The sequence below is a fragment of the Chelonia mydas genome, chromosome 7 (genome assembly GCF_015237465.2).
Source record: "Chelonia mydas isolate rCheMyd1 chromosome 7, rCheMyd1.pri.v2, whole genome shotgun sequence".
In the NCBI taxonomy this organism is placed as follows: domain Eukaryota; kingdom Metazoa; phylum Chordata; order Testudines; family Cheloniidae; genus Chelonia; species Chelonia mydas.
Window position 1 is genome coordinate 117,696,542 of NC_057853.1, and position 27,147 is coordinate 117,723,688.

General features: G+C 43.9%; 1 protein-coding gene across 8 annotated transcripts in view; it reads right to left on the minus strand.

The window, feature by feature from the left end:
* The window catches only part of SFR1 (SWI5 dependent homologous recombination repair protein 1), a 34,099-nt gene extending 7,921 nt beyond the window's left edge, over positions 1–26,178 (minus strand). For 2 of the 8 annotated variants that reach the window (XR_006292335.1, XM_037903963.2), the window contains exons 1-2: positions 6,055–6,160; positions 600–715 (exon numbers count right to left, since the gene is read on the minus strand). Coding sequence is in view for 7 of the 8 variants with exons in the window: in XM_037903963.2 (XP_037759891.1) it covers positions 600–695 (96 nt within the window). In the remaining variant the exon portion in view is untranslated. Of the gene's footprint in view, positions 1–599; positions 716–872; positions 3,902–5,813; positions 6,026–6,054; positions 6,161–10,248; positions 10,322–26,094 lie in introns of those variants that run through there. The other 6 variants (XM_043551826.1, XM_037903961.2, XM_043551825.1 and 3 more) reach the window with 6 other exon arrangements.
* Positions 26,179–27,147: the final 969 nt, after the last annotated feature.

Sequence of the window (27,147 nt, forward strand, 5' to 3'; positions counted from 1 at the left end):
TTGATTTCAGGTATGATGTGAAAACAGATGGGAAAGTCAGCATGGAAAGCTGTCAGATGCAGCGAAGGGTAATGCTGTTATAACTGTGGTAAGACTGATGTGACAGACTAAGCTAGTGCTAAGTGAGCAAAGGGGGGCAAGGTCGGGGAAGAGTGGGCTGGAGCAAGGGCAATGTGATGGTATTATTCTGTATGTGTCAAAGTACAGGCAGAAGCAGCAGCACCATTCTGCATATGCTGGAGCCCAGAGAACTGAGACTTGGAGCCTTTTGTACAGATGGGAAGAAGGATTTAAAAAAAGTGAGTTTAAATAATGTCCTGAATATCTTTATAGGTATTTATAAGGTTTCTATCAGCTCTTAGCTCGGTATTCAGGGTGTGCAGCACTTAATCCATGTCATAATCAAAGCACACATACTTAGAGAACATTACCCATTAATTTTAATTCTGGGCATAAACTATCTGTTCCCACATATATTCTGTCAAAGTATTCCATAGACTGCCAAACATCAAGTAAAGTTTGCTCACTACTGGTGTTGCAATACCTAGCTAAAATGGGAAAACCTCACTAATAGAATGGTATATAAAAGATTTTCATACCTTTTTCCCTGAGCCACTGCTCTGAGGAGCTAGTGTCCCACAGTCCTTTGGAGTACTGCACAGTGATGTTGATTTGTCTAACAATGGTGTTTCCATCTCGCAAATAAGTTAATATACTGTAGAAATAATACAGAAACATATTAATATGAAGAATAGACATATAACTTGACAAGTCAGGTCTTTTTCCCTCTGCTTAAGGTTAGAATGTGATGGAACAGGACCACCAAGTGGCCAGGAAAACAAGTTAAAAGCAATGGTAAGAAAAATACCAACACTAGGCTATTTTCCAGTTGTTCAGTTTCCAAAGTCATCCGTTTATATAGGGCCTTATTCTGCCAACCTCATTTCCATGGAGTCGTACACTGGTCTGTGAGTAGCCCTCTTGATTACAATAGGACAGCGTTTCCCAAACTTCTTTGGCCACGAAACACTTTTTAGCCTATTACGGAACACTTATAATATTATTTTGTAGTCGTTTCGTTTTCAAATAAAAAATTAATTATTTATGCTCAAATATAATTTTACGCCATGATATTCAATACAAGATCTATCAATAACCGGAAAAAGTTTTATGTTAAATTATAGTCATTCAAAAAGAGTTGTAAACTACGCTTCAAATATGCGAAATTTAGAATTAAAAAAAATTTAAAGATGCTTTTTTTTTAATTACGATTCTTTCATAGAACACCTATTCACATCGTGCGGAACACAGTTTGGGAAACGCTGCAATAGGACAAATGGCAGTACTACTCAGTAGAAAGTTGGCAAAACTTGGCCTTTATTGTTAAGTTTTGTCTATTTATTTGTCTCTTTGGTCTTAATGTAGGATTAGAGATAATATACTGCATAGAAAGAAGAAAAATTAATATAAAGTTAATATGGTTTCCAGTCTCCATCATCAGCCTCTGTCATTTGCACCAACACTGGTGGGCTCTCTCAAACTCGCCACAGGCAGTGGCATGTATTTATAAAGAAATGGAATCTATTATCATATGCTCGGAAAAGGCTAGATCCTGCCATATCTTACTCATATGCATAATCCTCACTGCAAACGGACACCCCGTCGACTTGAAAACTTGAGCAATTCTACTTGTCTGAGTAAGGATTACTCCTATGAGTAAGGCCTTGAAGAATCAGTATCTTGGTTTGGCCATTTCTCACTTAGAGATAAAAGGTTGCTAAGAGCCACAGGATTTTTATTGTTCAACTGTACAAGCAATTAAGATTATTAAAAAAATAAAACAATAATTATATATACAGGGGCTCTGAAAATAATCTAGTATTTTATTTGAAGTGTGATCCTTGTTGGCGTGCCCCGTGGATAAATGTATTACTCAAGTAAATGGAATTTTTAGATTAAAATGAAGATGCCCCAATTTGCTCATCAAAGCACACCGATTAACATGGTAAGTAGTACTTCTCCACACATACCAACTTTACATTGATTTGACAACATTTAATTTAGTTTATGCAATGTAGTGTAGCTGTGTCAGATGATATTAGAGAGACAAGAGTAGTGAGGTAATATCTTTTATTGGACCAACTTCTTCTGAAGTTTTCTTCTTCTGAAGAACAACAGAAGTTGGTCCAAGAAAAAAAAATTAACTCTCCCACCTTGTCTCTTTAATGTAGTTTGGCATTTCTGAACCACCTGCGAATGCCCAACATGCAGCTGGGAAGTTGTCAGTTATGCCTTCCAATGCCTAGAGACTGATATTAGCAGTTTACAAACAGAACAGAGAAGCCTTTTAAAATTAAGGATATTTAAACAAGTTACATGAGTAGTGTAAGATTACATGAGGTACTATCTCCCCACAGGCTGAGGGCACCAAAGCTGCAGCTCTCCAAACCCTTACTGTCTCAAAGAACAAGCTACAAGGGAATCCAAGTCAGGTCTGCATGGCTGCATAGACAAAGTATTAGCCCTTATTTGTCTTACTGCTAAATCAAATCCATGTTACCTTGTCATTCAAGATTCAGCACATAGTATTCTATTTTAGGTTAATTTTCTAAAAGGCTGTTAATCATGTGTCTTAGCAACTAATATCTGAAATGCATTTTCAGAATGTAACAGTGATAAGTTATTTTCAGAGCATAGCGGTAAGTTACTTCATAGTTTAAGCAAGAGGCTAGGAAAAATTCACATCATAGCTATACAATATTTCACAGATAAGTAGTAAGTCTCTCCCCACTAAGCAACAGAACATTTTAAAACCTGAAAACAGCCTTCAATAGAGCTCTCAGTCTTTCTGAAATCCAATGGCTCAGTTAGCCTTTACACAGGTTAGTTTTCTTCAGGAAATAATTTATTCTACTAACTAAAAATTTCCAAGGGTGCCATGGTGTCAGCATGAATCTGTAATTGCACTTCTTCATAGGCCTCTGCAACTCTGCCCTGCAGTGAGAATCCTCCCCTTATGAATCAGGATCAATTTTATTCCCATGCAAAAACACCATTTAACATATAAAAACAGCTTCTTCCATTCTAAATGGAACCACTGGGAAGTAGGGGAGCAGTAGCTTTTCCTCAGCTCTGCCACTGACTCCCAGTGAGGCCTTGGGTTAGTCCCTTCTGTGCCTCAGTTTCCCCTATGGCACAATGGGGGTAATGCTGTTTACCTTGTGAACAGCTTTGAGATACACAGTGGACAAACATATTATCAGAGATAGTTATTACTGTCATTTCATGCTCAGCGAGCTTTGCGCCCTGATTAACCAAGGCAGAGCTACGGGATAGACCATAGCCAGGGTCAGTGCTCTCAGCAGTTCGTCTGACACGGGGTAACCCCTGCCCCCCACATGCTGCCATCCCCTGCGGGGCACAGCCCCCCCCAGGCAATACCAGTGCTGCGGGGGAGGGGGGGAAAATCACCCTATTAACACGGGATAACCCCCCCCAGCTGCCATCCCCTGCAGGGCACAGCCCCCACCCAGGCAATGCCAGTGCTGGGGTGTGGGGGGGAATCACCCCATTAACACGGGGTAACCTCGGCAGCTGCCATCCCCTGCGGGGCACAGCCCCCACCCAGGCAATACCAGTGCTGGGGTGTGGGGGGGAATCACCCCATTAACACAGGGTAACCCCCCCCAAGCTGCCATCCCCTGCAGGGCACAGTCCCCTCCCAGCCAATACCAGTGCTGGGGTGTGGGGGGAATCACCCCATTAACACGGGGTAACCCCCCCCAAGCTGCCATCCCCTGCGGGGCACAGCCCCCACCCAGGCAATACCAGTGCTGGGGGGGGGAATCACCCCATTAACATGGCGTAACCCCCCCCCAAGCTGCCATCCCCTGCGGGGCACAGCCCCCACCAGTGCTGGGGTGTGGGGGGGAATCACCCCATTAACACGGGGTAACCCCCCCCAAGCTGCCATCCCCTGCGGGGCACAGCCCCCACCCAGGCAATACCAGTGCTGCGGTGTGGGGGGGAATCACCCCATTAACACGGGATAACCCCCCCCAAGCTGCCATCCCCTGCGGGGCACAGCCCCCACCCAGGCAATACCAGTGCTGGGGGGGGGAATCACCCCATTAACACAGGGTAACCCCCCCAAGCTGCCATCCCCTGCGGGGCACAGCCCCCACCCAGGCAATACCAGTGCTGGGGTGTGGGGGGGAATCACCCCATTAACACGGGGTAACCCCCCCCCCAAGCTGCCATCCCCTGCGGGGCACAGCCCCCACCCAGGCAATACCAGTGCTGGGGGGGGGAATCACCCCATTAACACGGGGTAACCCCCCCCAAGCTGCCATCCCCTGCGGGGCACAGCCCCCACCCAGGCAATAACAGTGCTGGGGTGTGGGGGGGAATCACCCCATTAACACAGGGTAACCCCCCCAAGCTGCCATCCCCTGCGGGGCACAGCCCCCACCCAGGCAATACCAGTGCTGGGGGGGGAAATCACCCCATTAACACGGGGTAACCCCCCCCAAGCTGCCATCCCCTGCGGGGCACAGCCCCCACCCAGGCAATACCAGTGCTGGGGGGGGGAATCACCCCATTAACATGGCGTAACCCCCCCCCAAGCTGCCATCCCCTGCGGGGCACAGCCCCCACCAGTGCTGGGGTGTGGGGGGGAATCACCCCATTAACACGGGGTAACCCCCCCCAAGCTGCCATCCCCTGCGGGGCACAGCCCCCACCCAGGCAATAACAGTGCTGGGGTGTGGGGGGGAATCACCCCATTAACACGGGGTAACCTCGGCAGCTGCCATCCCCTGCGGGGCACAGCCCCCACCCAGGCAATAACAGTGCTGGGGTGTGGGGGGGAATCACCCCATTAACACGGGGTAACCCCCCCCAAGCTGCCATCCCCTGCGGGGCACAGCCCCCTCCCAGGCAATACCAGTGCTGGGGTGTGGGGGGGAATCACCCCATTAACACGGGGTAACCCCCCCCCAAGCTGCCATCCCCTGCGGGGCACAGCCCCCACCCAGGCAATACCAGTGCTGGGGTGTGGGGGGAAAATCACCCCATTAACCCGGGATAACCCCCCCCCAAGCTGCCATCCCCTGCGGGGCACAGCCCCCTCCCAGGCAATACCAGTGCTGGGGTGTGGGGGGGAATCACCCCATTAACACGGGGTAACCCCCCCCAAGCTGCCATCCCCTGCGGGGCACAGCCCCCACCCAGGCAATAACAGTGCTGGGGTGTGGGGGGGAATCACCCCATTAACACGGGGTAACCCCCCCCCAAGCTGCCATCCCCTGCGGGGCACAGCCCCCACCCAGGCAATACCAGTGCTGGGGTGTGGGGGGGAATCACCCCATTAACACGGGATAACCCCCCCCAAGCTGCCATCCCCTGCAGGGCACAGCCCCCACCCAGGCAATAACAGTGCTGGGGTGTGGGGGGGAATCACCCCATTAACACGGGGTAACCCCCCCCCAAGCTGCCATCCCCTGCGGGGCACAGCCCCCACCCAGGCAATACCAGTGCTGGTGGGGGGGAATCACCCCATTAACACGGGGTAACCCCCCCAAGCTGCCATCCCCTGCGGGGCACAGCCCCCACCCAGGCACTACCAGTGCTGGGGTGTGGGGGGAAATCACCCCATTAACCCGGGCCCCTCCCACCCTGTACACGCGGAGGTGGGACTCGAAGGGGCTGGATTAGCCCCCCGGTAGCTGGGGCCCGACCCCCAGACAATGGGGGAGGGGTGGCTGACGTGACCCCCTCCGCTGCGAGGGGGGGAGGGGCTTTCCCCTCGGTACCTCACGGTCCTCAGCGGGCCCCCCCCCGCCTGACGCTGCGGCCTGACGCTCGCTCGGTCGGGTTAAAATGGCTCCAGTCCAATCTCCCGCTCGAGGGGGGGAGGGGCCGGGCTTGGGGGCGCGGGCGCGGAGAGGAAGGAGCGGTCGGGCGCGTGAAGGAAAGAGAGATCCCGAGGCCGCCCGTCAGCTCCCAGGCGGAGAGACACACGGCGTGCGGTCGGGCGCGCGAAGAGAAACTCACATCCCGCTCTGCGGAGTGGGCACCGGCTGGGCGTGGCCAGAGGGGGGGAAGTCTCGACTCGCGGGCGGGCGGGAATGAAGAGAGGGGAAGGGGGCAGGGCGTGTGCACACACATGGGGCGGGGGGGGGGAGGGTTGTGGAGCTGCCTGGCCCAGGCTGAGTTGGGAGGCAGGGAGGGGATTTCAAAATACCTAGAGGGGGAATATTGGGGGTTTATTTCTAGCCCTCCCCAGCATCATGCAGTGCCCCCCAAACGAGTGAGGGCACACCCTTATCTCCCCCAAGCCAGGTAGCTGATTATTCAATGACATAGTGGCAGCATCAAAGTCATGCAGCTGGGTGAATAATTATACCCCTGTCCCCATTTGACACTCACTCAGCTTCCCAGTTGGGCTACTGTCCACCCCAAATGCTAGCACTGTTCTGGATGTTTCATAGACAAAACTGGCCCTGGGCATCTCACGGAAACTCTCCCTCACGCGGGGGAGATACTGCCTGAAAATGAGCCCCAGTGGGAAACCATCTCTACTTGGGGCAGACCTGACAGAACAGACAAGAGATAGCGCTACCGCCCGCTATGCCCAGGGTGAGGCTAAAAAATATCCCATGGAAAGAAGGAGAGAAGTGCAAAAGGGCAAAGACAGGAGCAATCAGATTTTCCTAAAGTCAAAGCTAAATGAAATCATATGAAAAGTAAAGAAAAGAGAATATGAAAAAAAAAATGAAAATAAAGCAGCATGATTGGGGGAAAGGGCTTTGAGAGGCAGAAAATATGGATAGTTAGTCCATAAAGGAAAAATCAGAGGACCAAATAATTTTTAAAAGGAAGTAAGTGAGAGACAGACAGACACATGTCTATTCCTCACACCACTTCAATATTGTGTACAATTTTTGGTCTTCTGTTGAAGAGCAAACAGCCCAAAACAGAACTCCACTTGCCCAATTTAAAATTCAATTTAAGAATGGCTATGCATCTAGTTGGTAGCATCTAATGGCAGAACTAGCCACTAACCTGTGCATATTTTTTATAAAAAGAAAAGGAGTACTTGTGGCACCTTAGAGACTAACCAATTTATTTGAGCATAAGCTTTCGTGAGCTACAGTTGCATCCGATGAAGTGAGCTGTAGCTCACGAAAGCTTATGCTCAAATAAATTGGTTAGTCTCTAAGGTGCCACAAGTACTCCTTTTCTTTTTGCAGATACAGACTAACACGGCAGCTACTCTGAAACATACTTTTTATATCACTGGACCCTGCATAAAGTTCTCTCAGTTCCATGCAATAGATCTCTGCTCTTGTATTCTGCTCTCCCCCTTTGGGTGTAGATCTCTCAGTGACATCAGAACATAATCTTGTATCCCATCAAGTAAAAAAACATTCAAGTAGGATACGTTATTCTTGAAGCACATGCGTTTTTACTTATCATTTGAAGGGATCTTGCCACATCTGGTAAGCCCAAAATGTGACCTGTGCCTCTTGTATCTGCAATAAAAATCTAATCATTTTTTAAAATATGTTAAAATCTGTCTCTTTAGACCTACAATGAAAGTTGTGTGTCATGTTTTAGCAAAACTCCTACTACAATTGCACTTTTCAAGTGGGTAGAAATTCAAATGTACAGTAACCATATAGCATGTCTCAAAGTTCTCAGCAAGTCTTCTTCCGCCTTAGTGATGACAACTTTTTTAGATTACTCACTCTTGGTTGTGCAAAAAGAAAAGGAGTACTTGTGGCACCTTAGAGACTAAGCAATTTATTTGAGCATGAGCTTTCGTGAGCTACAGCTCACTTCATCGGATGCATACTGTGGAAACTGCAGAAGACATTATATACACAGAGACCATGAAACAATACCTCCTCCCACCCCACTCTCCTGCTGGTAATAGCTTATCTAAAGTGATCATCAAGTTGGGCCATTTCCAGCACAAATCCAGGTTTTCTCACCCTCCGCCCCCCCCACACAAACTCACTCTCCTGCTGGTAATAGCTTATCCAAAGTGACCACTCTCCTTACAATGTGTATGAAAATCAAGGTGGGCCATTTCCAGCACAAATCCAGGTTTTCTCACACACCCCCCTCCCAAAAAAACACACACACACAAACTCACTCTCCCGCTGGTAATAGCTTATCCAAAGTGACCACTCTCCCTACAATGTGCATGATAATCAAGGTGGGCCATTGCCAGCACAAATGCAGGTTTTCTCACCCCCCCACCCCCATACACACACAAACTCACTTTCCTGCTGGTAATAGCTCATCCAAAGTGACCACGCTCCCTACAATGTGCATGATAATCAAGGTGGGCCATTTCCAGCACAAATCCAGGTTTTCTCACCCCCCCCCCCCCACATCCTAATATTTCAGTTGCACAAGATGAACGGAGTTTTAGATTTTAGATATTTTAACTGCTAAGATTCCATTAAGATTTTACAAGAACCTATTGTGAAAAATGTAGATTACCAGCAGAAGCATTATATACTTAATTATTATTACAGTAGTGTAGCACGTAGTAACTGCAACTGAAATCAGGATTCCGTTGTGCTAGGTGCCTATGCATGTAGAAAGTAAGACACAGCTGCATGTCCAGAAGAATTTATAATCTAAATAGACTATACAAAGGGTATGAAAAAAGAAATATTATCCCTATTCACAGACAGGGAGCACAGCTACAGAGGTATTATGGTCTTGATTCAGCACGGTACTTATGCACATGCTTAGTTCCCCTGAAGTTGATTAACTTGCCCAGGGTCACACAGGAAGTCTGTGGTAAAGCTGGGAACTGAACTGCAATTTTTGTGCATCCCAGTCCAGGGCCTTAATCATAAAACCACCTGTCCTAATGGCTAGTATGGACATTCAGTACTTCAGGGTAGCAAGAGGGATAAAACCAAAATCCTCCTGCTTGAAAAGAACATGTTCCTACTACGTATGCTAGAGGAGAATCTTCATTATCTCTTACCAGCATTATAGGGTTTATGGCATATTGTAGAGCACTTCTAATTGCATCCAGTAGAGGGCATTGTTACATACACACAACTAGCCGCTTCATTACAATATGCTAGATTATGAATTAATAGTGGCTATTGTTTAATTTTTTTTTTCATTTCATAAGAAGAATGATTTTGTTTAAGCAAAACAAGACAGAGAAATGAAGTGAATTTGCACGATGTTTTTCACCAGATTATATCAATTTTGAGGTCTAATTGCAGAATATGATATTGTCCCTTGAACCTCTGCAGGGATGCTTTGTTGACTAAAGAACAAAGGACCATATGTAACTCCAATTTAGTTTCCTCTGTTCCTTGGCACTTTAATACATAAAGTGCCATCTGACTCTTCTCTCTTCAATTTATACCAGTTTACCCCAGAATCTAACTGTACATGTTCAGAGCCTTGCATGGCGTGATCTCACTCGTTAATCTTCCGTTCCTAAGAAAGCACTAACATTCAAACACTAGCACTGATTGCACAAGAGCATCACCCATATTCTCTTCCAGTGTAAGAGCTTACGTTGTCCATAGTAGCAAAACAGTTAATGTTTGTGAGATATGTAGGGCGTAAATAATCTAGATCCAGGATTTAGAGGACCCAGATTAAATGTCATGGATTCTGCATTCTAAAAATTCCTGCATCATTACAAAGCCTATTTTGAAACCAGTTGCAAGGCAGCTAAGATCTTCCCCATAAGTCTTGTTGATGCTGATGTTATTCAACATACTGAGCAGCAAGTCCAAATCCATGCATAGGTTAACCCCTGTTCTAATTTTCTGAGATCAGTAAGTTTTATGGAAAGCCATATGATTTATCCTGACACGTAAAGCACACTGCACACTCTGCATATTTTCTATAGCTGGAGGCAGTAAGGTGGAGTGTTTTTATGTGCTCCACCACTAGCTCCTGCAGAAATTTCCAAAGTTCTTCCCATTACAGTGTGGGCCTAAGGCTGTGTTTTCACTGGCTGCACAGGTCTGAATAATATTTGCTCCTTGAAAAGTGTTCTGACTTGTTTATACCCATACGAGTGTAATAAAAGATGACTTTATAGGCCACATTCATGGAGTTGTGCAAGCTGATACCAGGTCTAAACTTGACTAAGTGGGTCAGAGTCTGCTCTCACAATGGTGTAAATGGGTAGCAATTCCACAAAGATCAATGGAACGACAGTGTAAGACTAACACAAGAGCAGAATCTCACCTTCTCTGTCTTGGGTTTGAAGTTCGTTTGGGGCTTCTTTTACAATACTCTTCAATTTCATAAGAGATTCTTCCTGGAAAGAAAAACAAGTGTAATTTACTATAGCTGTGCAGCATTGCAACTCCTGATTAGAAAGGATAATCGAAATGCCAGCTAACATGGACTTCCTGATTCCTTTTACTGCTTTACCTCAGAATACCTAAGTGGGTGATGCCAGGTGGTAATAACAGGGAGTAGCAGCAGACTATGCCTTCTCTTTCTGTGTTTGTGGGATTTTCTCTGGTGTAGTCATGAAAAAAAATTATGAACACGTTTGAAGTCTTTACAAGATTTTAAAAGAAGAGACAAGGAAGGGAAACAATAAACAGACCTCCAGTGTTTCTGTGCTTGGCAGGGAACTGACTGAGCATTATTTTATTTATTCAAACCTTTCACATTTTAACTTCAACCCTTTGCCCAAACTAGGCACCAAGCTACAAATGTTGACACTTGTGATGGTCTAAGCATGTGCTTGTTGTGTTAAAGATATTTGGTAGATGTTGGTTTTATTAAGAAAGGTTCAGCTTTTGTATTTTAATTCACAGCCCAGGAAAGTGTTAAATCTTAGTTTTGCATTCTGCTTTCAAAACTTCTTCAAAAACAAAAAGTGGCATTTCTGGGGGATGACTCAATGGATATTACCGGGGGTAACTATGTGAGAAACAAAGCTTTGACTTTCAAGCATGACCCTTGTTTCTTTACTTCCTTGATCATAGATTTCAAGGTCAGAAGGGACCATTATGATCATCTAGTTCAGCAGTTCTCAAACTGTGGGTCAGGACCCCAAAGTAGGTCGCAACTCCATTTTAATGGGGTTGTCAGGGCTGGTGTTAGACTTGCTGGGGCCCAGGGCCGAAGCCCAAACCCCACTGCCCAGGGCCAAAGCCAAAGCCTGAGAGCTTCAACCCTGGGCAGTGGGGCTTAGGGTTACAGGCCTCCCTTCGGCTTCAGCTTTGGCCCACTCCATCAGACTTCTAGGATGGAGGCTGGCACAACTGATCAAGAGAGCTTTAAACTGGGAATTCGGGGGAGATGGTTGGGAGATGTCCAGCTAATCTCCACGTCAGTTATTCTCTTTGAGAGGGAAGAAAATGAAGTAAGAAAGGATACAGCCGTGGGTAGGAGAATGGACATAAGGTGGAAGGGCAGTGTACATACCAATCTAATAGGTAATATTGGTGGTAGAATGTCTGTGCCCAATTGGGTAAAGAATGTGAGCGAAGCCAAACGGCAAAAATTAAGATGTTTGTACACTAATGCAAGGAGCCTAGGTAATAAAATGGAGGAACTAGAGCTACTGATGCAGGAAGTGAAATCAGACATTATAGGGAGAACAGAAACATGGTGGAATTGTAGTCAGGACTGGAGTACGGGTATTGAAGGGTATGTGCTGTATAGGAAAGAGAAATAAAGGTGGAGTAGCATTGTATATCAATGATGAGGTAGACTGTAAAGAAATAAGAAGTGATGGAATGGATAACAGAGTCTGTCTGGGCAAAAATCACATTGGGGAAGAAAGCTACTAGAGCCTGCCCTGGGATAGTGCTTGGGGTATGCTATAGACCGCCGGGATCCAATGTGGATATAGATAGAGACCTCTGTAATGTTTTTAAAGAAGTAAATACTAATTGGAATTGTGTGATCATGGGAGACTTTAACTTCCCAGATATAGACTGGGGGACAAGTGCTAGTACTAATAATAGGGCTCAGATTTTCCTGGATACGATAGCTGATGGATTCCTTCATCAAGTAGTTGCTGAACCAACAAGAGAGGATGCCGTTTTAGATTTGGTTTTGGTGAGTAGTGAGGACCTCAAAGAAGAAATGATCGTAGGGGACAACCTTGGTTCGAGTGATCATGAGCTAATTCAGTTCAAACTAAATGGAAGAATAAACAAAAATAGATCTGTGACTAAGGTTTTTTATTTCAAAAAGGCTAACTTTAAAAAATTAAGGAAATTAGTTAGGGAAGTGGATTGGATTGAAAAACTTGTGGATCTAAAGGCGGAGGAGGCCTGGAATTACTTCAGGTGAAAGTTGCAGAAACTATCAGAAGCCTGCATCCCAAGAAAGGGGAAAAATTCATAGGCAGGAGTTGTAGACCAAGCTGGATGAGCAAGAATCTCAGAGAGGTGATTAAGAAGAAGCAGAAAGCATACAAGGTGTGGAAGATGGGAGGGATTAGTAAGGAAAGCTACCTTACTGAGGTCAGAACATGTAGGGATAAAGTGAGAAAGGCCAAAAGCCATATAGAGCTGGACCTTGAAAAGGGCATTAAAAGCAATAGTAAAAGGTTCTATAGCCATGTAAATAAGAAGAAAACAAAGAAAGAAGAAGTGGGACCACTTAATACTGAAGATGGAGTGGAGGTGAAGGATAATCTTGGCATGGCCCAATATCTAAACAAATACTTTGCCTCAGTCTTTAACGAGGACCTTAGGGATAATGGTAGGATGACAAATAGGAATGAGGATATGGAGGTAGATATTACCACATTCGAGGTAGAAGCCAAACTTGAACAGCTTAATGGGACTAAATCGGGGGGCCCGGATAATCTTCATCCAAGAATGTTAAAAGAACTGGCACATGAAATTGCAAGCCCGTTAGCAAGAATTTTTAACGAATCTGTAAACTCAGGGATTGTACCGTATGACTGGAGAATTGCGAACATAGTTCCTATTTTTAAGAAAGGTAAAAAAAAGCGATCTGGGTAACTATAGGCCTGTTAGTTTGATATCTGTAGTATGCAAGGTCTTGGAAAAAATTTTGAAGGAGAAAGTAGTTAAGGACATCGAGGTCAATGGTAATTGGGACAAAATACAACATGGCTATACAAAAGGTAGATCGTGTCAAACCAACCTGATCTCCTTCTTTGAGAAGGTAACAGATTTTTTAGAGAAAGGGAACGCAGTAAATCTAATTTGCCTCGATTTCAGTAAGGCATTTGATACGGTTCTACATGGAGAATTATTAGCTAAATTGGAAAAGATGGGGGGTCAATATGAAAATTGAAAGGTGGATAAGGAACTGGTTAAAGGGGAGACTACAGCGGGTCACACTGACAGGTGAACTGTCAGACTGGAATGAGCTTACTAGTGGAGTTCCTCAGGGATCAGTTTTGGGACCAATCTTATTTAATCTTTTTATTACTGACCTTGGCACAAAAAGGGGGAATGTGCGAATAAAGTTTGCAGATAACTCAAAGCTGGGAGGTATTGCCAATACAGAGAAGGACCGGGATATCATACAGGAAGATCTGGATGATCTTGTAAACTGGAGTAATAGTAATAGGATGAAATTTAATAGTGAAAAGTGCAAGGTCATGCATTTAGGGATTAATAACAAGAATTTCTCTTATAAACTGGGAACGCATTACTTGGAAGTAACAGAGGAGAAGGACATTGGAGTACTGGTCGATCACAGGATGACTATGAGCCGCCAATGTGATATGGCCATCAAAAAAGCAAATGCGGTCTTGGGATGCATCAGGCGAGGTATTTCCAATAGGGATAAGGAGGTTTTAGTACCATTATACAAGGCACTGGTGAGACCTCATCTGGAATATTGTGTGCAGTTCTGGTCTCCCATGTTTAAGAAGGATGAATTCAAACCGGAACAGGTACAGAGAGGGGCTACTAGGATGATCCGAGGAATGGAAAATCTGTCTTATGAAAGGAGACTCAATGAGCTTGGCATGTTTAGCTAAAAGAAGGTTAAGAGGACATATGATTGCTATCTATAAATATATCAGAGGGATAAATACCATGGAGGGAGAAGAATTATTTAAGCTCAGTACCAATGTGGACAAGAACAAATGGATCTAAACTGGCCATCAGGAAGTTTAGACTTGAAATTAGACAAAGGTTTCTAACCATCAGAGGAGTGAAGTTCTGGAACAGCCTTCCAAGGGAAGCAGTGGGGGCAAATGACATATCTGGCTTCAAGACAAAGCTTGATAAGTTTATGGAGGAGATGATATGATGGGATAGCCTAATTTTGGCAATTAATTGATCTTCGACTACTAGCGGTAGATATGCCCAATGGCCTGTGATGGGATGTTAGATGGGGTGGGATCTGAGTTACTACAGAGAATTCTTTCCTGCGTGTCTGGCTGGTGAGTCTTCCCCACATGCTCAGGGTTTAGCTGATCGCCATATTTGGAGTCGGGAAGGAATTTTTCCCCAGGGCAGATTGGCAGAGGCCCTGGGGGTTTTTTGCCTTCCTCTGCACCGTGGGGCATGGGCCACTTGCTGGAGGATTCTCTGCACCTTGAAGTCTTTAAACCACGATTTGAGGACTTCAATAGCTCAGACATAAGTTAGGGGTTTGTTACAGGAGAGCCTATTATCAAATATCTGTTCCCCATGTAGATACTTTTAGGCTGTGATCAAGTCACCCCTTAACCTTCTCTTTATTATGCTAAGTAGATTGAGCTCATTGAGTCTGTCACTACAAAACAGGTTTTCTAATCCTTTAATCATTCTCATAGCTCTTCTCTGAACCCTCTCAAATTTATCAAAATCCTTCTTGAATTCATGGGCACTGGAACTGGACACAATATTCCAGAAGCAGTCAAACCAGTGCCAAATACAGAGGTAAAATAACAGCTCAACTCCTACTTGAGATTCCCCTGCTAATGCATCCAAGGATTGCATTAGTCCTTTTTGCTACAGTGTCTTATCAGGGTCTGAAAGAAGGACACTTGCAATCTGCTAACACTCTGTGGGAGGGGCTGCTTAATATTTCTCTTGGTTGATGTAGGAGCTGCATTAATGTTATCTGAAAGGAGTCCCATCTGACATTCCTCAGCCAACCAAGATCACCATGATATGAGACCTTTGGAAAGGGCTGGGTGAAAAACCAGGAGATCAGAGTCCTTCACTGAGGATAAAATAAAGGGACTTGCAGTCTATCTTTGGATTTTCTGTAGCATCATAATATCTAAGCAATGCCCAGGAAGATTTGTATTGCACAGACCCTAATGGATTTTATGGAGTCTTTTGATCTTCTCACATCCCTAGTATAGGAGATTGTAACTGGGATTCGTAAAGTCTAAAAAGTCTTGCCTACTCTTTGAAATTCAGACCTTGCTGACAATTGGTGTAGCTCAGCTCCTGCTGGACACGGTTTAACAGCAAGTGTAAATAAGAGCAAACTGTCCACTCTCGGTTCAGCTGCAGTTAGCAATGGGTAATTTTCATAGTGTATACAAAGCTATAGAGTGCAGCACCTCCCTACAGTACTGCAGTGTCAGCAACAAGCAAAATTTAAAAAGCACACCCTGTTATTAAAAGAAAAAAAAATAGATCACTTACCGGAGGCTACAGAAAGACACGTGGTCATAAAACTTAAAAAATAAAAAATGTGTCTTTTGTTTGAGACATACGGAAAATTTGGCGTTCCAGGGAGTTTTGTGTCTATGCACATAGTTGACTAGAAAGGCTCTTTAAAGTAAAAAGGGGCCAAGGTGTCAGATAGTGGCTACTTTGAAATCTTAGGCAAGGCTCACAATGTTAAATATTCTGGAAGAGATTAGTAAATACAGACCACGGCCTGGGACTTCTCGCTGTTTTTTCTGTCATCTATGTCAGGAGTTTCAGAACTGTGGGCCACAACGCAGCCCTGGGTGGTCTGCCAAGGGCGGAGTTGGAGAGGGGTTGCCCCCCAAACTGTATATGTTGGCAGAGTGGCAACCAGTGATGGCCCCTGCACAGGGCTGGAGGAGCCCAGCACCGCCAGCAGAGGGCAAAGTGGAGGCACCGGCCGGTGGGCAGGAGAAGGGGTTGTCCCTGAGAGTTGGCGGCTCCCAGGGTGGCTGCAGGAGGCATTAATTTCTCAGCAACAAATTTAGGCAAAAAATACTACAGAAAAATATCAAAATATTTTAAATCATTTCTTTCAATGCTTATTTTAAAATGAAAGAAAGAATTGTGAAAAATGGCTTCTGAGTTGTTTTATCAATTCAAATTGAAAACCCTTCCTAATATCTATCGTGAGCCCTGATAGAAAGGTGATAGTCACTACAGAAATGAAGATAGAAATTCAGGGCTGCATCACTGGATTTAAGTGTTTATTTATACTACTAATAATTTGTATTACCGTCGCACTTGCAATCTAATAGGACATATTTTAAGGAGACCCCCAACATCACCTATCATTTTTCTGAACCTTTGGAATGACCTTTGTGACACATAAGTCAATGACAAAACAATTGATTTCAGTGGGAGCAGAGCTGGTATTCAGTAAAATAGCTGAAAAGTAAGTGATTTCATGCAGGGCCATATGCTGTACTGATTGATGTCAGAAAGAGTGCAGCCTATCGCATGCAAGTAATGGTACTGTTACTTGTGCTGCTGAGACCCTGCAACAGAACTGCATCTTATTGAGTTAGCATCAGCATTTCACAGTGTGTTCAGTATGTATGAGTGTTTAGTCCCTCGCTATCTCAGGGCATGAAGGAAACTGGAATATGGATGGAGAATATCTGTCTTAAATTGAACTCAGGGAAGCCTGACATGACACTGACAGGAAGAGGGAAATTCTCGAGTAACTGGCAAACACTGCCACATCATCCTTCATTGAAGACATTTTCCCATCAATAGAAAAGGTAGTGCAGAGTCTGGGGATCACGCTGCGTTGATCAGTGACCCTATACATGGGGACAGTCACCCAAAGACCTTTTATCTGACTCTTCCGCTCTGCTAATAGCGTGGACATAGTACTTTGTGTGTACATCACCTCCAGGCTGATCTAGTGCAGTTCTTAATTCATAGGACTACATAAAAAGCTCATAGAAAATCTACAACTGTGATTCACGTAGCAGCCAACACCCTGAATGAGTTGAGCTGAAGTCACCATATTATGCCGGTGCTTCATAGACTGCACCTACTCGCCACTCACTGTCAAACCCATTTCTGAGTTCTGGTATTGATCTATCAAGCCTTTAAAATGGGATGGAACCATCATACATCAGGGACAGCCTCTCCCTCTACGGCACATTTCAACAGCTCCAATTGTCTGCCACAATAAAACTGATACTGCTTAGGAATGAACTCAAGGGAGCCTGGGCCTAGCTACTACAGGGATAGGTGCTTTCGAAATGCTTAGATCGAAAGCAAACTCTGTCTTGTCTCTTCTCCCTTGTCTCTACCTTTCATTTCTCCCTCCCTCTTCTATTATTTCTTCAATTCTGTAAAACAGTTCAGAATATAATGGGGATGAAAGACTTTATATAACATTATACAGAAAACCTCAGCGGGTTTTTGAGCTGACACATGTCCCTTTTATTGTGAATATGAGCCCATGTGTTCCACCAAACGTGTCAGTCCTGGTGTTTGTCATATTTCACAAGGCCTGAGGGGTATAGTCAGTCAGTGATTCAGTCTTAACCCTCAGGTGTGTCTCTAGGAGAACAATATTTGAGGAAGGCAAAGCAAATAAAGACATTGCTCATGGTTATATATTTGCTCAGAAATTTCTTGCTTTCTTTTTCTAATCAGGGCTATAAAAAGAACTATCCTTAGGGCTAGTGTTAGAGAAGTTGGAAACCTGCAGAATCATATAACACATTGTATTGTTAGTGATGAGTTTGGAAAGTCTCCTCCCAGTTACGCCCATAATAAAAGTTTTATTGCTGTAAAAGCTTATTTTGAAAAAGCAAAAACATCATGGGCCAACTTCATCTCTGATGTAACTAACTCTATGGGCATCAGTGATGTTTCAGCAGCCCCATCAGTATGAAGGCAGTCCTCTAAACCAGTTCTACTCAAAGTGGTGGTCCGCGGACCGGCTGCCAGTCTGCGCGCACATTGGAAAAAAAAATTGCCAGTCCCCCACATCAGGTAGCTTGAGAACCACTGCTCTAAACCTTGGAACCTGAGCAGAGAGGAAGGAAGGGAGAGTAAGATAAAGGGTTCTTCACATGTTTTTTTGCCATAGAAAGAAGTTAAATAAGAAATGTAGTTCACTCCAGAAATCCACAACAGAAACTAAATAACTATAAAATACTAAGTAATTAGTCATACTGTAGCCTATCGGTATCAGTATTTGCAAGGTGAGGCATAGATATAAGTTAAGGCAATAATCCTTAACAACCCTCAAGGCCTGTAAAGCAATAATTTAGTTAAACTAATTAAGGCATAAAGCCCCAAAAGCCTTAAACATAAGTAGCTAACCAAGAGTAACCCTGGATCATAAGATATTACAGCATTCTATTTTGTAATAATTAAACCGTTGACACAAACACAAGTTGCTAATTTATACCAGCTTGGGATATTTTAAATTAGACTTCTGCTGATGTCCCTGACCACAGGAATACCATGGTAACGGATTGACATTGTGGCAAGGCACCTCCTTCGCCTTGCAGGCCTTAGCATTTCTCCCTCTGGCAGTGAGCGCCTGGAGTAAATCAGCGCTATTTTGGAGGGTTTTTGTTACTCATTCTGACTTATTTTTCAATATTTACAAAGTGGGCCTCAGGGTAGGCCCATGTAATATTCCTCAGCCAGACAAAAGAAACAAACTCATAACACAAAAAGAAAATATCTTTCCCTGCCCTCTCTCTGGGATGTTGCCTTATTATGCCAGCTTCTAGGTGTCAGTCCTTCCCCAGACAGCAGTTAGCTTGGTTGCTTCTCCTATAGGAAGGAGCACAACATTCCACCCAGGAGAAGCCTTTTCCCCCACCTGCCACTAACCCTAGTGCAACTTATCTCTCCTTCCTCTCTCTCACCAGGTGTGGATTAAATGACACAGGCAGCCCTTAATTGGACTCAGGTGTCTCTAGTTAACCTGAGGTAACCTCTTCTCCGCTCATAGGAAAGAGGGCCTTTACCATTCTAGGGCTGATATACCTGCCTTTCCTCACACTCTCATTGCCGTCAAGTCTGACTTTGTCACAACATATATTCTAATAAGCTAAAAGTAAAAGAATTAATAGCCTATGGGGAAAGGGCACCCCAACATTAGTAGGGTGAGGAACTACAAATAAAGAAAAGGGGCTAGACACCCCTACTGAATGTGCCTTAGGCATCGTGGCATCAGCATAACACATTATAAAAGCTGTACACCAGCCTGAGTGCCTGGCGAGATGCCAGGATGATGACCACTGGTGAGGGTGATAATAGGGCGGAGAAGAGAACGGTAATCATGAACACTGCAGGTTGTTTTGCAAGGGATGGTGTAAGTATAGGGATGCTCAGCTCATTCTGTTTTATCTCTACCTTTCTGAGCTACAGTGTTTGTAAATTTGCTAAGTTTATTAATAAAACTATTATAAGTATAGTGTAATTTCATAGAATCAAAGAATTGTAGGACTGGAAGGGACCACAAGAGGTCATCTAGTCCAGTCCCCTGCACTCAGGGCAGGACTAAGTATTATCTAGACCATCCCTGACAGGTGTTTGTCTAACTTGCTCTTAAAAATCTCCAATGATGGAGATTCCACAACCTCCATGGGCAATTTATTCTAGTGCTTAGCCACTCTGACAGTTAGGAAGTTTTCCCTAATGTCCAGCCCAAACCACCCTTGCTTCAATTTAAGCCCATTGCTTTTTGTCCTATCCTCAGTGGATAAGGAGAACAATTTTTCTCCCTCTTTCTTGTAACAACCATTTATGTACTTGAAAACTGTTATTATGTCCCCTCTCAATCTACTCTTCTCCAGACTAAACAAACTCAGTTTTTTCAATCTTCCCTCATTGGTCATGTTTTTTAGACCTTTAATCAATGTTGTTGCTCTTCGCTGGACCTTTTCCAGTTTGTCCACATCTTTCCTGAAATCTGGTACCCAGAACTGGACACAATACTCCAGTTGTCCTTATTTAATTTCATTCTGTTTACTTCAGACCATTTCTCCAGTTTTTCCGGATCATTTTGAATTTTAATCCTGTCCTCCAAAGCACTTGCAACCCCTCCCAGCTTGGTATCATCTGCAAACTTTATAAGAATACTCTCTATGCCATTATCTAAATAATTGATGAAGATATTGAACAGAACTGGACCCAGAATTGATCCCTGCGGATCCCCATTCGATATGCCCTTCCAGCTTGATGGTGAACCATTGATACTGTAACTACTCTCTGGGAATGGTTTTCCAAACAGTTATGCACCCACTGTATAGTAGCTCCATCTAGGTTGTATTTACCTAGTTTGTTTATGAGAAGGTCATGTGAGACTGTATCAAAAAAGACTTACTAAAGTCAAAATATACCACATCTACGCTTCCCCCATATCCACTTGTTACCCTGTCAAAGTAAAATAGTAGAGATAAGTATGAGTGTTGCAACCATGCACACCGGGGCTCCCAACTGAACAGTAATTCTCATAATATTGGGCCTGATCTTGGGACAAGAACCTACTAAATTTCAGAGTGCTAACTGGGAAAACTAAATCATAATATAATCAATATTCAAGCAACAGTGCTAAAGCATCACTTTACGTTTTAGACCCTGGATTCTCTATTTCTCCTTCCCATTTTACCTATCCCTCCTTTGACCATGTCCGATATTGCATTACTGATGTAATAACATACAGTCTGGGTACCCGACTGGAATCATCTCTACTCTTTTACAAACAGACAGTGACAGTGGCAAGAAATATCTTCTTCAACCTTTAGCTACTCAGTGACTGTTCCTCTGAGACAAGGATGCAGCCACAATATTCAGATTTCGATCTGGAGCTGACTATGTAGGCGATGCAGAACCTGCCACTCAGATAATATTCAGGATCCTGCCTTTTAATTAAGAAAGACTGATGAGAGCACATCACTCCAGTGCTCCACATGCACCATTGGCACTCCTTCAGTTCCTAATCTAATACGAGGCCCTGGTCCTACCAAGGCCATTAATGGTTTGAGAGCTGACCATCAGCTCAGAGTCCTCCTCTCCATCCATGACCCACTGAAACATCTACGCTCAATATGGATGCTGGAGCCCTGGCTGAAGCTTTCACAAGCTGGGGCAGAGTGTTCTCAGCAGATGGTCCCCAATTATGGAAGTCATTAAAAAGAGAGATTAAAATGTGCCCAAGCCTTAGTATATTCAGAACCTAATCCTCTAATGGAGGATCACTGTGCCTTCCCACACCTGACCAGCTCTATGTCTTTGACTTTACTTCATGTGAGACATTCAATAATTCAAAGCAAGTTTATTAAAACAATCTTAACTAGCAAACTTTAGATAAAGCACTGAAGATCTGCATTAAAAGGGCACAAAGTATTTTTCCTAATTTTAAAAAGCTTTCTCATTCAGTTACCCATGTTAATTCTTGGATCGTTAACTCTGAAATCTGATTGCTCAGTGTAATTGCTTCTCTCTCTCACACACACACACACACCATTCTATTGTACTTGCAAATGTGGTTTTTAATTACTGAGTTGTTTATTGCTGGGCTGTCACACTGGTTTGTTATTGCAGAGTTGCTCATAAAGTGCAGGGCTCTGTCCAGCGGTTTATTATTGCAGAGCTGTTTGTGAATGCTAAGTAGCCGACAGAAAAAGGAATTGAAGAATTTGGTATAGCTATAAAAATAAATATACATCATGTGCAGCACCACCCAATGCTAATAGTGACCCTTTCAAACTGATTTAATCACAGCGTACTGCCCTCCTTTATATGAGCTGATGGCCTCAATTGTATCAATAATTGCTTGGTCTCTGTTTCCAGTCAATCACTTCCCACCTGGTCTTTTTCTTCCTAATATTTCATTATGATATGTCAAATGCTTATATCAGCTTGTTGTTTTCTTTTTCTTGTTGTAACTCCCTATTCTTGGCATGTATTAGCTACACCAAGTCTTGTTCATCTATTCACACAGTGTGTGTGGCGGTCTAACCTATCACTGGTACACAGATGGGGGCAATGCAAACTAAATTATAGCTGAGTCAGCTTTTAACATTGGAAATGCTGTGTTATTGGGCAAAAGGCACAACTGTGATGCTGGACATATTAACAAGACAGGTTTAGCTATCAAAGCATTTGATATTTACATCCATGCTGTTAAACAAACACCTATGAAGCCATACACTAAACAGGATCCATCAGTAAAGTCAATGAGCTCTGCCTTCTGTTGGCAAAGCCTGCCCTTTCTCAGCAAAACAGGATATCTTGTACCTGCAGTTACAAGTTTAAAGAGTCCTGTAAGACTGCCAAATCATTACTGTCAAACCAATCATTATCATGAAGCGTTGGAAATTAAGCTGGCCCAGGATGTATTTTCCATCCTGTGCGATGCTATGAATTGTATTTTCCACCCTGTGCAATGCTATGTCCCCAAATCAACAGGGCATTTAAACATGCATATAGCTTTTAGCACATGAGTGGTCCCCATTATTGCCAAGGGAAGTCCTCAAGTGCTTGAAATTATAGATATACATAAGTCCATTGCTAAATCAGGACCTTAGTAGGCAAGTACTGGTCCTCTGATTATTTAATTATTTCAAGTCCCCATGGTAATGTTTTTGTTCCCTAGTTTTCTGTTCCCCATCAGACCACAGGAGATGACATTCTCCTGGTGCAGATTTCTAATCTGTGAAACCATGGGCAAATATTTATTTTTGTTTACTTTAATTTATGCTGTGCAGCAAACTTCTTTATTGGCTGAAGCTACAAACCCTTCAGCCAATTACCTTAATTATGGACATTAACAAAGAAGGAGCCAGAGAGGGGTTCCTTCACAGGTGCTGGGGAGGTAACGCATCCCACAGCAACACAGGGCTGGCAACCCTAAGATAACAAGAAATTCACCCAGCATGAAATTCATCCAGCATGATTCATCCCTACAGGACATTTGAAATTTGTAACACGTGGAGCAAGGCGGGGCCTTGGGGTGCCTTGATGTTGATAAGTGAATGCTGTATGTTATCACAGGTTTCAGAGCCTGAGCTTGAGAATTAGATGAATTAATGAGAATCTGCATCATTCTGAAATGAAATGTTTGAATAATAACTAAGTTTCCAGCCTTTTGGCTTTCTGAGATGGTGACATATGAGGGGGGCTGGCCTTTTGGGAAAGGGCAAGATTGTTGTGTCCTTGGTAAGTACAGAGATTTTTCAAGGAGAGACATTTAAAAGTAGCTAGAGATGGGTCAAGCCACAAAGTCCAGACCCAGGTCAGAATGTCCCCAAATTTGGGGGTGTTGGGTCTGGAGTTTAGTTATGCCTATTATGGAAAGAAGGGGCCAGTCACAAAGCTTGGACCTGAGCTTCCTCAAAGTTTTGGGGACTCAGACCTGTTTGTAAAAATAATCTATTTTATGGGCAAGATGCTGAAGTCCTTATGAAGGATGAAAACAAAAGCTGCTTTGTCCCAAAGTGTTTGGTAAAGATTCTGTTTTTCCTCCTTGTGGCTGGCTGGAAAGCAGGTACACACAGTGTCACACCTTAGCTATCACTCTTTACCTGGTCTCCTTTTTCCTGTGGTTTTGAAGACATACCTCCTGCCTGGCTCTGGATTCTAAATGGAGGACAGGTCATTTGCAAAATTAGATTCTGCTGTAGGCAGGGTTATGCAAAGAAGATGAATAAGACAGGGTGATCCCAGGTGAGGCGTGTCTTTTACTTGTAATGGTTAGGATTAGGATCTGGAAAATGGCAGAAGTTAATATGAGAGCACTTATCTGCATAGCTCCAGAACCATATGAACCTATCTGCATTCAGCTCCGGTTTATACCAAAAATCGCAGAAGTTGTCACCAGAGTTTCCTTATTATCTTTTTTTCCAAGAACCTCCTTTCTCTCTATTAAATATAGCCTTTGACACTCTATGTCCTTCCTATCCAGAGGCAATATACTGATGAGGGCAGGACATGGGTGTCATATATGCATTTAGCCAAATTGTGCATGTAAGCAATGTGCACTTACACTGAACGGGAGCACATGAGCAGGAAAAATTTGGAACAAGGTGGTGACACAAGAGGACTCTGCATTTAAGTGGAGTAGACTCTAAGAATTTTCACTTCCATGGATCCTTTATCCAAGGATCACAAATCACTTTAGAAACCACAAGTTTAACCTCACAACAACCCCATGATAATAATACTTAGCTCTTGCATAGTGATTTTTAGCTTTCGATCTTAAAAGCATTTAAAAAGGGAAGATAAGTATCATGGTTTCCATTTTACAGATGGAGAAACTGAGGCACAAATAGGTTACACGATGTGCCCAAAGTCACACAGGAAGTTTGTGGCAGAGTCCAGAAGAGAATCCCAGTGTCCTGATTCCCAGCTGTGTTGTGTGTGTGAACCACAAGATTATAGTGCATGACAGAGCAATATACCTACTGCAGACCTGAAGGCACATAAGATGATGTTGTTAAACAGAATTCAGTTTGATTTCCACAGACTGTATCATACCACTGTGGTTTCTTTTCTAAACCATGAACAAATAATATTCAAAAGGCCACAGACATTGATCTTTTGTGTACTGTTCTGGGTCATGAAGCTTTTCCTTGTATACCAGTTACCCAAACAGATTTTGTCTGACATTATTGTGGAGTTTGAGGCTATGTATAGCAAAGGTGTGTCCGGCTAAGCCTCTACTTGCAGAAGCATGATCTCTGTTTGAAAAAAAGGAAACAGAGCGGGGGTTGCAGGAACATAGAGAAAAAGAAAAACAAATGATACTGAGTACTTCTGTCTTTCAACCCACACGACAGGAAAGCTGGAGACCAGTAAACACCTGACAAGGACCAAAGAACAGCAACTACAAAGGATTAAAAAACAGACTTAGAAAAAGTTGTTAGCCCATGGCCAGCTATAAATAAGGAGTATTATAGTATTCTGTGAATACTTAGACGCATCATAGATATTGACAAATGACATGGTGTTAACTACCCTGTAATGCCATGCACATTTTCCAGGTTTTGTTCAGTTTTTTTCTAACGTAACCCTTCTGCCCATCGGAGTTGGCAGCAACAAGGGCCAGGTTCAGTATCTAGGAGTTCCATTCCAATAACACAATGCAAAACTGGCTCAAGCCCCCACCCAGTGACCTGGGACAAATGCATACCACCGCCGCTGGGCGCCTCTAAGAGGCAATACTTCCCCTCTCGCAAGCACAGAGTCTGAATGTAGCAAAAGCCTTTTAATAACAGAAAGAAACAATGTGGCATTATGTTGGGGAAACACCACCAACAGGATTCATAACACAACCCATGAGCCAAAACCCACCCCAAGCAAATTGGGCCGGGTCCTTTCACTTTGGTTCTTGAGTCCAGCAACCCAAAAGTCACCCAAAGTCCCAAAAGTCTTGTCAAGGTTCCTTCCCCACTCTGAACTCTAGAGTACAGATGTGGGGACCTGCATGAAAGACCCCCTAAGCTTATTCTTACCAGCTTAGGTTAAAAACTTCCCCAAGGTACAAACTTTGCCTTGTCCTTGAACCCTATGCTGCCACCACCAAGCGTGTTAAACAAAGAACAGGGAAAGAGCCCACTTGGAGACATCTTCCCCTCAAAATATCCCCCCAAGCCTTACACCCCCTTTCCTGGGGAAGGCTTGATAAAAATCCTCGCCAATTTGCATAGGTGAACACAGACCCAAACCCTTGGATCTTAAGAACAATGAAAAAGCAATCAGGTTCTTAAAAGAAGAATTTTAATTAAAGACAAAGTAAAAGAATCACCTCTGTAAAATCAGGATGGTAAATACCTTAAAGGGTAATCAGATTCAAAACATAGAGAATCCCTCTAGGCAAAACCTTAAGTTACAAAAAGACACAAAAACAGGAATACACATTCCATTCAGCACAGCTATTTTACCAGCCATTAAACGAAAGAAATCTAACGCATTTCTAGCTAGATTCCTTACTAACTTTTTACAGGAGTTCTGAAGAGCATTCCTGATCTGGTCCCAGCAAAAGCATCACACAGAGAGAGGGAACCCTTTGTCGTTCCCCCCCATCCTCCAGCTTTGAAAGTATCTTGTCTCCTCATTGGTCATTTTGGTCAGGTGCCAGCGAGGTTACCTTAGCTTCTTAACCCTTTACAGGTGAAAGGGTTTTGCCTCTGGCCAGGAGGGATTTTATAGTTCTGTATACAGAAAGATGGTTACCCTTCCCTTTATAGTTATGACAAGTCCAAAAGTCCAACAACCCAAAAGTCTCTGTCCCTGGTCAGTGCAGCCCCAGAGTTCAAAAGTTTATCTGCAGAGTTTTTACCTCCCAACCTGGGTGGAAATGGGGGGGGGGTTAAGGGGCACCTTACATGATCCAAAGCCAACTGCCCAACCTCTCCATAGGGCTCTACTCCACCAGCCACCCCACAAATTGCTTTGCTCTACCAGCCACTCCAGCATCCTGCAAACTGCTCCACAATATATCTTCAGACCTCCCACTACTTAACACAATGCTCAGTGATTTCAGCTTGTAGCAGGGGAGTCTCAGTGCTGGTACGCCATTGGCCCAGAGTGAATTCAGCTCAGCAGCCTGTAACTAGACTCCTAGTGGAATCAAAACTAGCTCTGATATTCCACAGTGGAGAGAGTAGAAGGTGCAATTGGCATGCAGAGCCCTCACCAGGGGCACATACCACCAGATATTAAACATCTGTCCCCAACCTCTCTCAATTCACTGGGTTTTGGAATCATGACCCTTGCCTAGCGAGTGCTGCTTAGTTGATGGAGAGTCCCTCCATCATAACAAAAGGCCAAGTACAGTTCCACTGTCCTTGATTCACATAATCAGGATAACAACAGTTTATTCTTCCTGCCCCAATAACAGAGAAACTGGGGATCCTACAGCAGCCAAAGTGACCATCTAGGCGGGGTGGGTGTGCCTATGCAAATGAGATCAGCCCCTGAAGTTCTTTTCCATAACCCGCCACGACTCGCCACCCGATGTCAGGGTAGAGCTCATCCTGACTCTGCT